Below are 17,367 nucleotides of genomic sequence, written 5' to 3' on the forward strand. Positions count from 1 at the left end.
AAAAAAAAAAAATAAATAAATACTACTGAGTTGAAACAAAACTGGTAATATCCGATAGCTATGACCTATGAAAATGGCAATTTTATAAAGTTCGACTTAAAATAATGAAGCAACTTTAATCAAAACTAAAAGCAAGTTAACTTTTCTCTTCAAATTTTTATATATGATTTCATTCTTAAGGGCCTAAATAATATGATTTCTTAAGAATTACCACAATCTTAAAATTTTGATTACATACATTTTGCTCCATCATCCACTCATTCAAAAAGTATCTTTTTAGTTCTTACAAAGGACCAAGAATTGTTCTTGGTGCAGGGATAGTGAATAAAACAAACAACATGCCTCAAAGTTTACTCTTGGGGTGAAATAGATAAGTCATTCATACATAAATACATAAACTATGTAGCATGTCAGATGATGATAAATATATTCAAAGAAAAATAAGGAAAGAAAAATAGGGAAGGTCAAGGTTGGGAGTGGGGAGTTAAGATTTTTTAGATACAATGGTCTATGAAGTCCTCCTTGGTGCATGGCATCTATGCACACACCTGAAGCAGATAAAGAAGAAAGAAGCAATAACAAGCAAATTCCCTGAGGCAGAAGCATGCCTGCAGTGGTTCCCCACAGAATACTATAAAGTTAGTCAAAACTACTTACTTTCTTGTAAAGTTCTGATGCTTTCTCTTCAAACTCTTCTAGTTTTGCTTGATCTACGCAAATGTCTAAAATTGCAATGACAGGAAATTTTTAATGTGAAAGTTCTTAAACTTATTATGACTTCAAAAGTTTAGAAAGAAAAAATATCATAGAAAATAATTAAATACTAACACTCCAGTAATAAACGAAATGGAAAAAAATATTATAATGTTGGAATCAAAAAGGCTTTTCTAAGCATGATACCAGAAAACAGAAAACAAAGGAAAAGCCAAACTCAGTAACAATTTTAAACTTCTAGCAGGCAAAAGGAGACGTTCAATTGTAATGACACTCAAATGTTTCTATCACCAATTCGTACATATTTTCATGAAAAAAGATGATGTCTAAACAAGCTTAAAAAAAAACAGGCAACAGTAATAAACAGAAAATTAGAAAAATTGATACTAAAAAATCACCAAAACCGATGAATAAATGTTTATTATTCCCTAACGATATGAAAATTAGCAATATGAATGTGAAGATTAAATGACTGATAATGCCAAGTGTTGGAGTTGACATGAGGAAACCAATAGTAAAAACTAAGAACTTTGCTAATGAAAAACTAGGCAATATGTACTAAAATTGTAAATATGGATTTTCTTTTAACCTAACAATTCCATTTCTGAGACTTGGCCATTAGGCCTGAAAACTCATTAAAATATTTTTTGGTGTTAGCAAAAAAAAAAAAAAAAAAAAAAAAACTGAAAATAACTTAAATGCCCATCAGTAATGAACTGCTTAAATAAGTTATGATATAAATACATGATAGAACACAATATAGAAGTAATTCATGTGGATTTCCCATAATACATGTTATCCCTTCTTTTTTATTAAATGAAAGCAATACACGAACAAGGTTTATAAAAATATATTACAGAAGAATTTATAATAAAAAATAAGTCAACAAAGTTACTGCATCCAAATCTTAATCACACTTCCTAAATGCAATCTCTTATTACCATTTCTATACTAGATTATTTTGGTGGTTAGTTTCTTAACTCTAAATAAAATGTACATAACTATTATTTCTTGATTTATCTATTTAAGACATTATAGATAACTTTCTATTATAAAAGATTAAGACGGTGTTTGTTCTCTAATCCTAATTTTTGATATTTTATTTACTAAACTGGATTGCTCCAGAGCACGAAATATTTAATTTTGATTCCCATTACATTAACAATAACTTAAAATTCTTGCCATAGTATGTCAAATTATCTGTGCCTTATGCTTTCCAATACTTTTCTCCCCTACTGACCAACTTTGGTTCTTCTTTCACCTATTCATAGAAATACAATGACATTCTCTTCTGTATTTAAATCTTTTGTATTTACTTATGAGTTTATTCTAAGTATTTAAAAATCAGTAAATACAATAATTTATTAAAACTACATAAGCACGCATCACTTATACAGCCAAATGGTGTTCAAATATTCTATTTCCTTCTCAAGAGCTCAGTGAAAAAAACCTCTCAGCTGCCATTCCTAAATGACCCAGTGGAATACATTTTTTCAGATACTATTCAAAATCATTCCACATTTTAGTTTGCTGCATATTTACAGCACCATTTTCTTAATTTCTGCTTCCTCTTCCCACTCCCCCCACCCCAGGAACTTCTAATTGCTTATCTCTTACAGAGAGAAACAAGCATTTTCATTAATATTATCTAGTTCTTCACTAATTATATTTCATGCTTCTCCCTGGACTCAGATAATATATGAAAAGAAACACAACCCTGCACAGATACATAGCTGAAAATGAGAGGTGTATTTTAATAGCCTTTTCAAATCATTGTGGGTAATCTTCTTTTATGTTCTATCGAAATCTGACAAATGGTGACTTCTTAAACAGTAGTTACAATGTGGAATCACATATCATATCAATTAACTTGTACTCTGTTACTCTAAAATCTCTTGATAAATGTTGCACTTTTAATACATCTTTTGCCTATGCAGAATTTGTAATATCAGGCACTGGTCATATGGAAAGAATGGTGTGCTGAATCATGCAAATGTTCTGAACGTTAACATGTCTTTATACAATATCACAATGAATAATCAGATAGGTTAATAACACCAGTGACATCAGGAAATAATTTTAGTATTGAGAACCTGTCAGCCTAAAAGCAGCAGATACAAGTTTTCCAAAATTCAAATCTCCACTTAAAAACTCAAATTTTCTCATTGGCAGCATATTTATCGGCCATTTTCTTTGAAGTTACAGGCTCACTTTGTTTCATTTTTAAGAAAGCAAGTGCCTGACGAAAACTTTAATAAAAACTCAAATGTTACAACACTAAATAATAATGCTTTATCTTTAAAAAAAAAGAAAAAAAAAAGAAAAACTCTCAAGTTACAGAAGCCGTCGTCTGTATGAGTCATTCCAAGTTTAAAAAAAAAAAAAAAAAGGCTTCGTGGGGACAGGCAATTCTGCTTGCAACTCAATTACACAAATATTTTCTTATTGAACTCTTTTAATAGATCTTTTGCCTATGGAGAGTTTGTAACATCAGGCACTGGTCATATGCAGCAGAAGTACTGTATGTACAAATCCCACTTGTTAACACAGAATATTAAAACAATGTGTACGCAAGGGTCAGGCTTTAATAAAGTTAACATTTTTAGGACCTTATCAAAGGCATTCTTAAGTAAAAAATGGCAGTTTTTGTTGTTTTATTGACAGTAAAGATGACAATGACTACTCCCACAGTTTAGTGCCACTGCCTTGATTCATAACAAAGTGCCAGGAGTTTTACTCACCATTGTTCTGCACCACCAGTGCAAAATACCAACCGAATAAAAAAGGCAAATAATGTTTTTGTGCTATTATGAAAACAGTTTTGACAATTAGGGCCCTCAGGAGTCCAGACACAACCCGAGAACCAATACCCTAGAGCTCATTCATAGAATAAGAGACAGTAAGATATTTCCATTTAAATAATAAATACTCACCTACAAACTGGGTTAAATCTAAATCTAGTCTTTTTCGATATGTGAAGTCTGGATCCATTCCATCTCTATGCAATACAATCTGGGATACACACTCATCAATTAATTTGAAGTACTGTTGCCTAAAACCAAAGAAAAGAGTAAATGTACGATCGATCATTAGTGTAACTTTACATGAAAACAAAACTTTTTTGCTAAGATTGATTTCAAGTTCAACAATTTATTAGTAATATAGTTTCAACAGCTGACACAACAGATTTTACATGGGAGGGAGAGTAAATACAATTGTCATCACTTTACTTTTAATGAATTCAAAACATCATTTTTATAGTCTTTTAGGAAATACAGTATCCCTTAATTTTCTTATAAAAGTCAAAACCTTGAATTAAGTAAATTAGCTGAAAGTGAAGTGATAAATGCTTAAAATTCATGCTCAGAGGTCATCAACTTTCCACTGTACCACACTGAAATAGCTGCCATTAATTCACTTCATTAATACAACCAAAATAAACAAAAATCTTTTCTAAAATGTTTTATGGGAGTATGTGGTATACTGTTTTCCAAGTGTTTGTGAAACCAAATTTAAAACTGGTACTGTAAGTTATATACAATATCAAATTTATATTTCTTACTCAAAAGGAAATAGAAAAATTCAGTATAATAATATTTGTCCAAAAATCGAAGTTTAACTAAAATCTCCAAGTAGATTTCATGTTGTCATTACATTTAAGTCTAGTCCATCTACACTGGTCATAAGCGAAACATCCCTTAACATTTAATAAATGTAAAACAGATAAAAGATTTTATAAGCAAAACCAAACTAAAGTGATAAACAGGTTGGGTACTATTCTAATGAAGCACAGTACTCCATCTCAAATCATCCCCTAGAACTTCTTTCCTTAATGACTTTTAGCATACTTTTCCTCTCTAAATCCTCCTCATTACCTAAGTGTTGGTCCCTCAAGCCATTTAGACTTTCCTTTCCATAAACTATGACCCATTGCTCTTGACCTACTACTTACCTTCCACCTAATAAACCATCTATTATAGTGAAGAAAATCTACTACAGCTTAACATAGCAAAGATGACTAATGATCATTAACTGTCATAGAGTAAAAATGTTTAAGAAACAGTTCCTGGGTACAAATCAAAAGTGTTATCTATGCTTGCCTCTATTTCTTCAAGTTCTTTCCAGACATTATCTCCCATCCCCAAATATTTCTGCCATAATAACCACATTTACACGTGGTACATACATTTAAACACATTTATATCTATCACATTTAAAAATCTAGATGATGTATTTATTTTCTACCTTAACATTAATGTTTTTAAAATGAAAATGTTTTAAATTAACAACACAAACTATTTCATGTCATCTTTTTAAGAAATCATAATTTTAGTAAGTTTTTCCTCAACTCCACAATGTCCAATTATGAGTTCATCTATAATGTAGCTGAAATTTCATGCAAAAACTCATTGGGGAGGCAATACTATCAAAGAATAATACACAACATTTCCGGATTCCAGAAATGTAAATCTAGAAAATAATCTCCATGAGCAATATTGGTGAGGTAGTAAATGTGTCTGAGGAATATGTGAATAACTTAATTAAGGGATGAACATTAAGTTGTCATTACTGATAAAATGCTATTTTTGTTGGAAGAGTTTTTGAAATCTTCATTTTCTCTGTGGTATTGTTAACAAATATCAGAAATTATGTCCCATGCGCATTTAACTAGCATGGTATTTTACACACGGTAAGCCTTAATTATTTGGTGCAAAAGTGAATTGATCTTGTCCACCCAATTATCTTGCTGTATTTCAGCCCCCTCCCTTCTTCCTGGGGAAAAGGGGCTGCCTTTGACATATATTCTCCAATCGAATTCCATTTCTGTCAAACTTTCTTTTGTCCCAAAAGTGGAAATGAAAAAATATTATAATTTTTCCATCTACCAATTCTTTCAAATGAGAACATTTAACATTCGGCAATGGAACAATCTACTGTTTGTAAAAAGAAAAAGAAAAATTATGTGTGTTCATATCAAAAGCAGTTTAAATAGCTCATTAAACAAAAAATGTTACAGGTTATCTAAGATTGCTGAAAAGGTAAAAATAGAGGTCCTTCTGAGGTAGATGAAACCAAAAAATGAAGGTAAAAACCAAAAAAAAAAAACTCATAGATGTGTACACCAACAAGAGTAAGTTTTACTGTGTGTAAATTAAAAAATAAATGCATGACAAAAATACATGCAAATTATTACAATTCTGACACAATCTTGGAATAAAAGCATAACATATTTTTAAGAAATATTAACAACAACAATAATAAATAGGAGAGTTTGGAAACATGAGGAAAAAACTGATGGAGTTGTCTTGAGTCTAGCAGTCACAGGAAGAACACTGCCTTTGTGGCAACCATATCTGGAACCAAGATACCTGAGGTTTAAAGAGCCAAAGAAGAAATTAACATAGATGAACATCAAATGTAAAAGTTAGTACTCAAAAGATGGCCAAATATCTAAATTTCTATGCCTTAATGTCATTTTGGTAATGCCACAATTTAATCTTTCTCCAAGACTCTTGATTTAACTCAAATGATAGGATCACCTGAACATAACCCAAAACAGTTGTGTTTTTTAATCTGTTTTGAAGCTAGATACAAACACATGCCCTCTTGGGCACAGATGAAGGGATCAAAGTCATAAGTATGATAAAACCCCTGCAGGACTACAGGCATGTTCAAACCATTGAAAACAAACAACAGTCTTAAACTCTTGGGTACTCAAACAGCATCAAACATCCAGAAGACGACAGGACTGACCACATACAGATCAAAAAATGTATGGAGTTTACTTTAGAGTAAGTAGAAGTTTCAATTTCATTTATAAGTAAATTTGGAGTAGAAATATAGTATCATAAACAGCATGGTACAAATGGTATTTTAAAATCTAAATTAGCAATTCTTAATCTAGCATTTATAATATAAATATTTAAACTGGTTTATTTTTAATAAAATATCAGAAGCAAATTTAAAAAATCAGTTACTAAACTCATTTTAGAATATCAATGGGATTTCTGGCTACAAAGAGAGTAATTTTGATGCATGTCCTATCCTCATCCTGAAAAACCTGAAGTTTTAACATTTTGGGTCTCCTCCTTGCTTGTTAGGTACATCAAAAAATCACTGAGTCATACCCTCTGATGTTACCCTGAGGACACAGCCTGAATGAAGCTTGTCTAAAAAACTCTTCTACTTGAAATTAAGTGGAAAAGAAAAAAACACCCAAAGTATAAGAGAATGAAATTTCAGCAAATCTAAATTGGTGGCAACAAAATGATTTTATATTCAAAGAGCTCAGCTTCCACCATAAAACAGTAATAGAAATGGAAAGTAGATATAGAGAACATTTACTAAGCATACACCATATGCCAAGGGTTTGGCTAGAACTTTTAGCCACGTTCCCATATTTCACCTGCCTAACAACCCAGTGAGTTAGGCACTAATCTCCATATTTAGTCACATTATAATATAGATGAGGTTAAAAGAAAGATAAATAATTTGTCAAACTCAGATGGCTAGGATATAATCAATCTTTACAAGCCATTTGTCTGGCTTTTTGATATATTAGCAACATTAAACGCAACTGTATTATTAAGGCTTGCCAGCTACTTAAACACTAATAAAAGCAATGTTTAGTGCCCTTCATGTAACTTATAAGAAGAAACTTATCAACATCATTCCTACTGCCTAAGAAATAACCAGAAAATATTATCTGTCACATGATAAACTAGTAATTTGTTGCTAGTTTGCATTTTTATTCAGATGAAAGGTTGTAACCAGGAATCCGCAGGAGCTTAAAAAGTAATAGTAATATCATTTTACCACCGTCTACCTAAATATGTGCCCAGAGGAAACAACACATTCTATGAATCAGTGTTATGACAAAAATAAAAATCATTTGCTTGTCAAAGGCAAATATGATGTGAATTTCACAATTAATAGATTTTTATTAGTGAAAGAAAACATTAGAATATAACTTCCTCTTACCTTATAAAATAATCATTTCGAATCAGCAAAAGATGCTGAAGAATAGAAATAAAATATCCCTCTGCTCTAGTTTCTTTAACTGTGCTCCACACCATGTTGTAAACATCATATGCTTCAGTGAGTTGATTAAGGAATATATGGATTTATTTATACTCTACACCAAACAACTATAATAATATGACAGAATTTGTTCTGTAAGGTTTTGGAACTCTAATACAGGCATCTTATATATTCAACATAAAATACAGATATTTAGGATTGAGGGTAGTGGAAAAACTCTGGAAATGGTGACTTAACCTGACACTTCCTGACTTCCCTTCTACAATCAGCTCCAACTAATCTGTCTCCCCTAAGCACAGATGCTGCTGGGAGCAAAGGTAGTAGGGAAGCTGGCTATGAATACTGTGTTGAATTCTAAAGGTTGCCTGACCAACAGAGCTGGTGGTCAGGTTAATTATCTATCATGAAGAAGCCCCAGGTGAGGATAGGAACCTGTTGAGTCTCATGAGGAGCACAGACATCTGCAAACCCACAGATTAACATGCACCTAAGATGCAGGGAAAGAGCAGCCAGTGACTAAGGCTGCCCTATTCCTAATGCTAAAAAGCCCTGAGTAGAAGAAAAAGTGTCAAATACAAAAAGAAAACAAAACAGATTGCACACATACATATAAGAAGCCAATCTACAGAATCCATTTGTTAGTTGCGGCATACGCTTACATATATGTGTATTCATAAAAACACACAAATTAATAAAATAACATTCTTCTGATGCATGAAGGTTTGATTTCATGTTGTTTACATAGAAATGAGCTAAATATTTGTGGCTGAGTATTTTGGATTTAGCAATAATTTTATATATGATTTGACTAGACTTCAGAACAAAAGGATATTCAAGTTCAGCTCTAATATCTTCGAGGCGATGGGATAACTCAACCAAATCTTCTTCTTTATGCTCATCAAAGACTTTAAGTTGGATATCCAGGCCATCATTCTTAATGCGTTTTAAATTCTAGAGATATGAAATAAAAATTATGATGAATGATTTTGTTTTTAATTATGCAAAAGAATAAAAAACATATAAACAATAAAGCAACCATTCAACTTGATTTATAGCATTCGAACATTTAAAGTGTTAAATAACACTCAAATCTTATCATCTATATTTCAAAAATAGATTTTTTAACTCAAGCCTTTTCCCATAGATAAATTATTCTTCAAGGTAATTTATCTAAATTTCCCCCTACTCAAGTACTCTTTTAATTTAAATATTAATAAGGAGACTGCAGGGCACTTACTGGTAATATCTCTTTCAATCCACAACGCATAAACTCATTTCTGATGTGAAGCCTGAAGTCCAAATCATCAGGAGATGTAACCAGGGCATTGATGAGCTGCATACAAGCTACCTACAAGAGATCAAACAGTGAGACAGACTGGGTTTCCAACATTAAAGAAAGAGTAACAAAAGTAAACTTCAAGGTTTTGTTCCAGCATTATTAAATATCTTTCCTATTAAAACAATTTGTAAGCAAAATATTTTAGTCAGTTATAAACTACAGAAGAAATAAAGTTTCAGTGGAGTTTTTCATTTCTCATTTATTTGAGCATTACTGAGGTGAAAGGAAGATGGAAAAATATTAGCCATTACTACTGCTCCATAAAAAAATAGAAAAAAACAAAAAAACACTTGTAACCAAAAGCTAAGTTCCTGTGCAATATCACTCTACACACATACAACAGGAATTGAACATATCCTAGTTGAAAAGGATAAACACCTATTGGATAGATAACACTTACCTAAAATAGGATAATAAAATAATTTTCCATTCATCAAGCAAGACTCAACGTCCCAAAGACTTCAAGGTCAACAAGGGTCTTAACTCTAGTTAACAAGGTTATAAATAAATACTGTATAATTAATTTCTAGAAGTTAATTTATCAGGCAATGGTTCTCATACTTTGGCAAAAATTCAAAATTACCCTATGTTTTAACCAGAAATAAATAACAGAGCTCACTAAATCCTTTAATATATAGCTTAAATGATAAAAATTTTTTAAATCACAAAATTTTTCAGCTCATGTTTAACACTTCAACTTTCAACTTCTCCACTTTTTTTATCCCTGGCTAAAATATATCTTTCATCCTCCAAAATCCATTAAATGGAAACAACAGACAGTCTTTCTAGAGAAGCATTCTTTGTTGTTGTTGATAATACTATTTTTCTAAAGTCTACATTCTATCCAAGTCTAGCAAGAACTACTGGACTACTGATCAATATGTTTAACCTCATGCTGTTCCCTAAATTGTCTTTTCTCCATGCCTTAAGGCAAGGTTTATATGAATTTAAAATGCTGTTTTGGAGTAAGACACCAACAGGAGTCTCAATTCCTACTGTTTGAAATATATAGTAATTGTTATATTTGATATCTAAGCATTAAAATCTGACCAGCATGCCTCTACTGTTGAAACTTAAGGTTGTTTAAAGTGGGAATGGGAAATATGTCAGAAGAGAGAGGAAGAAGAAAAACATACTAAAAAAAAAAAAAAAACTTCACAGAATCTACCTTTCCAGTACATGTTCATTCAGCTGTAACCAGTTCATGTCAAAAAGTCAAGTTTAAAATGCTTTCCTTCCACCCCCTTGCCAGTCATTACCCAGGACCCACAAATGTTTTTTTCAGGAATGCCCGACAATTTTCAAAGATCTCAAAGAGCAAATAAATAATGTTTCTCTACATTCAGAGAAACTAAATCAAACTCAGTCACCTGGCTTCTAGAAAAACACAAATTACAGACAACTCAAAGAAAGTAGCAAAAATAAGGAACACAAAAACTAGCAGCAAATATTGCCTAAATGGAAAATACATATATGTAGACAACAGTAGCATGAAATTGAGAAATAAGGGAAAAGATAATCCAAATTATTTCCGGGAACTATTCAAAAAGGTGATTCTCCATAGAGGAAAAAAATAGGAAATTAAATTGAAATAATGAATTCAAGTTAAATTTATAAAATTGCTTCCCAATTCTAATCATAATTTGCCATTAGCATGGCCTACAGTCTAATTTAAATCATGCAAACATGTCTGTAAATATACACAGGTATGCATTAAAATGTATTGTTTCTTTATGGATAAATAATTCTATCATCAAGGTAAAGACCAAGGAGTTCCTTCCAGGTTTTATACATAATGAGATACATACCTGTGGTATCACACAATTTCACGATAATTTAGCATACCAAAAGAAGGGAGTGTCAATCAGCATTTATGCCATATCAATCAACTCCTAGAGATATCGAGAAAGGTTAAAAAACTACAAAGGTTAACAGGACATTTTGCCCGTCTAATGAAGATATATCAGTAAAATGATAAAAATATACTATATACTGTAAGAAATATGTTTGGTAAATAATGGGAAAATGGAGATGCTAAATGAGAACTAGGACAGCTGAATAAAGTACTGACTCAAGGATTAATAAAATGGCCTGATGAAGAAGTGAAGAAGGAAGATCTAAGAGAGGAATTAACATGTTCAAAGACATGGAACCTTTAAATTACAAGTAATTCAAATTTTATGAGTGGTTTGTCAAGGTAGAAAGGGGAGTAATGGGAAGAAGTCAAGAAATGAGGCTGAATAAGGAGACAGGAGACAGGACACAGCCTTGTGTGTCAAGTCACAAAATTCAGATTCAACCAGAAATAGTGAAAATCATAAGGAATTTTATGCAACAGGGGCACAATAACAGAGGCAATAGATTCAAGTTCAGAAGCTACTGTAGAAGTAAATTTTTGAGCAAGGAGGAAGGTTTGAACATTTGAAATATGAAGAAAAATTGATAGAATGAGGTAGAAGAAAAGCATTTACAAGAGGCCTCCCACTTTTGTTATTTAACTAGATAGAAAGTGGTACCATTAGCAGACATACAAAATGTAAGAAGAGCAACAGGTTTTAGAGAATAGGATAAATCCTACTTTCAAAATTCTGATTGAGATGTATATTAGAATCATTCATTCATTAAAAAAATAATTACTGAGTACCTACAACTTCTGTCAACTGGAGATATTCCTACTCAAAAAATGAGAAACAAAAGTCAGATGTTTGTCATAAGGAAGTAATCTCTGTGCTCTACTTGATGTTCCAAAAATGTAGCATATGATCTCTCTTAATTTGCATGTTACAGAAGTCATTGTGATACATTACAAAACCAACCTCCCTCTGCGCTAATAAGGGTAAGAAAATAAGGAGCTTCCATCTTCTTGAGAGCATCTAGTTAACTAAAGGTTCCATCTTAGGGCATTAGAAGCAGTTTACCCTGATACTGGCTCACATACTTCATTCCTTCAAAGCCGATTTATTGATTCCTACTATATACCAGGCACTGTTCTTAGTGCTAGACATACAGCTGTGAAAAAAGATGGAAATTTCTTTGAGAGAAAGAGGAGTCAAGACTGACTCCAAGGTTTTGGGCCTGAGCAACTTAAAGGATGAAATTGTAATTTATTGAAACAGAAATGACCACGGGAGAAACAGGCTTGGGAAGAGAGAGGGAATCAGTTTTGGAGATGATAAGTTGGAAATGCCTATTAGTGATCTAAATTTTAAAAGCTGCGAAGGAAATTGAAGATAGAAGACTCCAGTTCAAAATAAAGCAATTACCATAGCAATAATACGTAAAAACCAAGATCTCAGATGGAATCACGACAGAACAGAGGAAAAAGGAGGTGTAAGAACTGTTTAGGGCATTTTCAACTGTAGGTTTCAATGTAGAGATTAGAGAAATAAGTTAAAGAAAAAGATAAGTTAAAAACCATAAGTGAGGTAGAAGGAAAACAAGGAGATTGTGGTGTCCTGGAAGTATGGAAAGTGGTCTCAACAGGGAGAGAGTGATCAACTGTGTCAACTGTGGTCAAATAAAACAAGGACTAATCAATTACCACTGCATTTGGCAAAATGAAAACACTGGTGACTTGACAAGAATAGTTTCTACAAAGGGATAGAGTTACTGTTGCAAGTGGAAACCACTTGCCTCCCCACAGATGCCATATGCAGCCAGTAAACAAAGCAATTGCTCTAAAATATTCTCCTCTTTGCCCTAAATGCAACTTTATATGTTAGAAGTAACTGCTCCTTTATCTTTCTTTTTAAAAAGTCTATGTAAAGACACTTATCTCTAGGTGTTATGGATTACAAATTCAATTCTAATGGTTTGGAAAGCCAATACTGTAAGCTCACTTTATTACTCTTGTGTCAATTATCAAAAAGGGTCTTCTGTGAGAAAAGGTATTTTAAACGTAACTTCTAGCTGGAGGGGTGTGTGTCCATCTATGATTCAGGATAGTTGAGGATTTCCTTAGGGCAGCATTAAACTAAAAGTATAGTACAAGGACTGACATCAGCAAACTCCAGACAGCCTAAGACTGGAAAGCGAGCGGCCAAAAAGGTAATGACAAAGAGTGGGACAAAAGTCAGCAATACCATAAACTAGGAAGGTAAAGACATAACAGGGGCCAATAAAGTAGATAAGCTGTAAATAGAAATCTCAAAGTATTCAATATGTGGGACAGAGCCAGTCAAAGGCAATCTTAAGAACAGGGCAAACGATCAAAGGAAAATCATTAGAAGCCGAAAGAGGTTAACAACAAGATAGAGGAACATGCCACTACCTACATCACTGAATCAGCAAAGTGGCTTTCTGCCCTTGAAAATGAAGTTTTCTTCATATGTGAATACATAGTACCTAAATTTCCTTTGGTACATAATTTATTGCAATTACTATGTTCAACACAAATAGGAGAAAAGACAAATGTGTTTATTTGTACAAATTTATTGTACATGAGACATCTTGTTACATGCATATAAGGTGCAGTGATCAAGTCAAGGTATTTAGGGTGTCTATTCCCCAAGTACAATATATTTGGTCAGATACAGTCACTCTATGCTGCTATCAAACATTAAACTTATCCCTTCTACCATATGTTTGCACCCTTTACACACTTCTCTTCATCCTTCCTCCTCCGCCCCCACTCACTCTTCCCAGCCTGTTATCTTTCCACTTTCTACATCCACGTGATCACAATTTTTAGCTCCAACATATAAGTGAGAACATGTGATATTTGTCTCTCTGTGCTTAGCTGATTTTACTTAAGATAATAGCCTCCAGTTCCGTCTATGTTGCTGCAAATGACAGGAGTTCATTCCTTTTTATGGCTGAATAGTATTCCACGGTGTACATGTACCACATTTTCTTTATCCATTCATCCACTGATAAACACTTAGGTTTATTCCATATCTTTGCTATTGTGAATAGTGCTGTAATAAACACACGAGTGCCAGCATCCCTTTGAAATATTTATTTCTTTTCTTTTGGGTGGATACTCAGTAATGAGATTGTTTTTTCTAACCTTTGGTTCCCTGATCCCTTTTTGGACAACAAACTTAAGCACAAAATTCAAGGTCCACTAACAGGTATGATCCCTAAGCCCCATCCATGAGGACCATCCAGTTTTTCCAAAGGCCGCCAGAGCAGATGCTTTCAACCTGACTGTGCTGACAAGATTTAGAAAGTTGTCTAATAGCAAAAGTAAGTAGTTCTTAGAAAGTTTACTCTTGAGTCAACATGTTCATCCTGGGTATAAGTAGATGTTTTTACAATTAAATCATGGATCTACATTGCAACAATATATCAGCTTCAGGAGCTAAATCCAGATTGAAACCAAGAACCAGTAAAATACTTAAATAAAAATTCTATCAGAGGCTGCAAAAGCTTATTATCTGGGCCTGGAAGATACAGTTTAGACTGCTATTCATCTTTCCTACCCCATAGCAGAAATCATCTGTCTCTCTTTGCACAATTAAATTTCACATTTATCAAGTTAAAATGAGTAAATGATGCTTATGGAGAAATATTTTGCCTCCAGTGTAAATAGAGAAATTCCAAAGATTTTAAAATTTCATACACATGCATTGAAGTAACTGCATATACCCCATATAGACTCAGAGAAATAAACTGCAGGACTCAAGAAGCTATAATTTATACCAGGGATACTAAAGAACAAACTTGAATTCTTAAAATATTTATTCGAAAGCTCCCCCAAGACATCATTAATTTCTTCTATGTCCTCCCATGCCTTTTTCTAAAACTGCCTTTATTGCAATTTTCATATGAAATGTTAGATGGCTTTAAATTCTTGAGTATAAGCTTCTTAAGGGCAGAGGTGTATTTCATTCAACTCTGTAGTTCCAATACCTAGCATAGCCCAGTACATAGCAGTCACTGAATAACTAAGTAATTGATCAGTTAATTATGAAACTTTTTAGTTACCTTCAAGACATTAATTATCTTTCTAGTTGTCCATTGTAGAATAAATGAAGAAATGTATTATATAGACTTATTACGTAGATTCAGAAAACTGCCAGTAAACTCTAGATAATGAGAACCATTAGTTTATACTTGGGTATGCTCCATATGACAATATGAGTTCACATTAGAATATTATCTGTTCCTTTAATGTCTACTAGCATACTGGCTTATTATTTACTGATCCATTTTAATATGGTTGATGTTTTAATCGATTGGTACTTATATATCAACCCTATTCATGCAAACCCCAATAAAAGTAGCAGTCAGAAAAGAAAGGAATTAAAACAAATTAACTTTTGCATCCTTCTGGGATAGCTCAACAATGATTCTAAAAATAAGCCTTTTACTAATAGTCTGTATTCTTCATTTAGTCCTTCACTAAATGTGAGAAAAATTTATTTAAAACAGAAAATTAATTAACAATGATTTGATAGAACAGAAGAGATACTTAAAAAATAGTAAATCAAGATATAACTGTTCATTATAAGACGAACTTTACTTGGTCTTGGGCATAATAAAACCTGGGTAAACTGTGAAGATTAAAGTGGTAGGTGGAACAAAATCAACCAAAGCAAATACACTTGGCTAAATCCAGAAAGGCATTTAACTTCTGATTTGTTTTAATGTGAGTATTCAATGGCATATTTGTCTGATTATTGCCCAACGACAAATTTCAAAATATAGTGATTATCATTCAATTAAGAAAGGTTTTTGGTACTATTTTTAATACTTCAATGAAACTATATAATGATAAAAAGTTATCCTTTTTTAATTTATTAAAATATTGCGTTTTCTACTTTTTCAGACATGGAAAAATGAGATCCCATCAAACTTTCAAAGATCTCTCTTCTAATTAAACTTAATGAAATCCACAGATTGAAGAGTTTTTTTTAAGTTAAGGAAAAATTTAACTATCTTTGCAGCAGCCATAACAATGCAACACTCAATCTTTGACTGCAGGAAACATAAATGGCCTACAGCCCTAGCTGCTACCTTCTGAAACCTATCACAGCATTTGAAATGAAGCCAGCCAAGGCTTGAGCACAGCAAGTATACTAAAATAGACCTGTTCCTGGGACACATGGGACTTTGGCTCAAGGATTCCCCAACAGGCTTGCCAAGCTCTCCTAGAATTTCAGGGCAGCCTGAGACATTTTCACCCAATCTCCACTCCTTCCCTCTCTCCTTCACTTAGGGTCAGATCTGCATTGAGTTTGACAGCTCTCCCAGTCTCCCCCAGCTTCTCCTCCAGGGTCTCTCACAGGCATTTCCTCTAGTCCCTTACACATCAAACCTCTTGCTTCTCAGAGAACCAAGACTAACAGCCTCATTTCACAAAGCAAGTTTCAACAAGGGTTATCATTTTCAAATTGTCAGACTCGTAAGTAATGTAACTGAAGCTTAATGAAATTTCTTATTTTTTAGGTATTTAACAGAACACTTTTGCTTTTTCTTCTTGTTCTTTATATATGACCAGCTTCTGTATTTTCATGTTATCATGAGATATGGGTTAAGACCATGTGCATGCCAGACACTGAAATACGTTTGGAAAAGTTTTTCTCTAGTAATATTTCCAGAGACACCAATAGCCTGGATTATATTTCTTGCTTTTGCTTCCTTGAAAAATATATTCTAGGGTAGAGAAATATCTACCACAGGAATCCTAGAAAGACATACCAACCATCAATCACCCCTGTCCAGTACTGCATCACTGTTATCACTATAGCTTAAGAAGCCTGAAGATATAAGGGTTGCACAACAATGTGAATGTGTTTAATGTCACTGAACTATACTCTCGAAGATGGTTAAAATGGTAAATTTCATGTTATATATCCTACCACAATAGAAAAAAAAAACCTAAAGCAAACAATGGCTACGTATTTCAACAGTGGGTAAAGAAATGACAAGATCTGGGTCATCTTTTCTAGATAATCATAACAAGTAGAGATCCACAGAAGGACAACATAAACCCAGCTATTGGTATTATATCTAAAGAGTATACTAAAATCAGATATTTAGAAACCTGAATGAAATTAAGTAAAAGGATTTAAGTATATATTTTAAGTGAGCAAGCTCAGAACTAAAGATGCTACAGATTCACATCAAACCATCAAAGACAACCAAACAATTTTTTCTCTCTGAAACAAGCTTCCCATCTTTTCCTTTATTTGCTCTCTGACGTAATTATTTCTCCTCTCTGGACTCAGAAACTTCGGAAATCATGTTTTCCCTTTATTCAGTAACTAACATAGGGAAAATATTCTTGAGGTATTCTCAAGAATTAAAATTAATGAGGGTTTCATTCC

At 32.8% G+C, this 17,367-nt stretch overlaps 1 protein-coding gene across 5 annotated transcripts in view; it reads right to left on the reverse strand.

Moving 5' to 3' along the window:
- DIAPH3 (diaphanous related formin 3) overlaps window positions 1-17,367 on the reverse strand; it is a 496,362-nt gene that overhangs the window by 312,265 nt on the left and 166,730 nt on the right. For all 5 annotated transcript variants that reach the window (XM_030813469.1, XM_012506844.2, XM_030813468.1 and 2 more), the window contains 5 exons: window positions 8,993-9,103; window positions 8,588-8,706; window positions 7,696-7,812; window positions 3,648-3,766; window positions 658-722 (listed from right to left, as the gene is read on the reverse strand). In XM_030813469.1, coding sequence (XP_030669329.1) covers window positions 658-722; window positions 3,648-3,766; window positions 7,696-7,812; window positions 8,588-8,706; window positions 8,993-9,103 — 531 coding nt within the window. The remainder of the gene's footprint in view (window positions 1-657; window positions 723-3,647; window positions 3,767-7,695; window positions 7,813-8,587; window positions 8,707-8,992; window positions 9,104-17,367) is intronic.

The sequence above is a fragment of the Nomascus leucogenys genome, chromosome 5 (genome assembly GCF_006542625.1).
Source record: "Nomascus leucogenys isolate Asia chromosome 5, Asia_NLE_v1, whole genome shotgun sequence".
NCBI lineage: Eukaryota > Metazoa > Chordata > Mammalia > Primates > Hylobatidae > Nomascus > Nomascus leucogenys.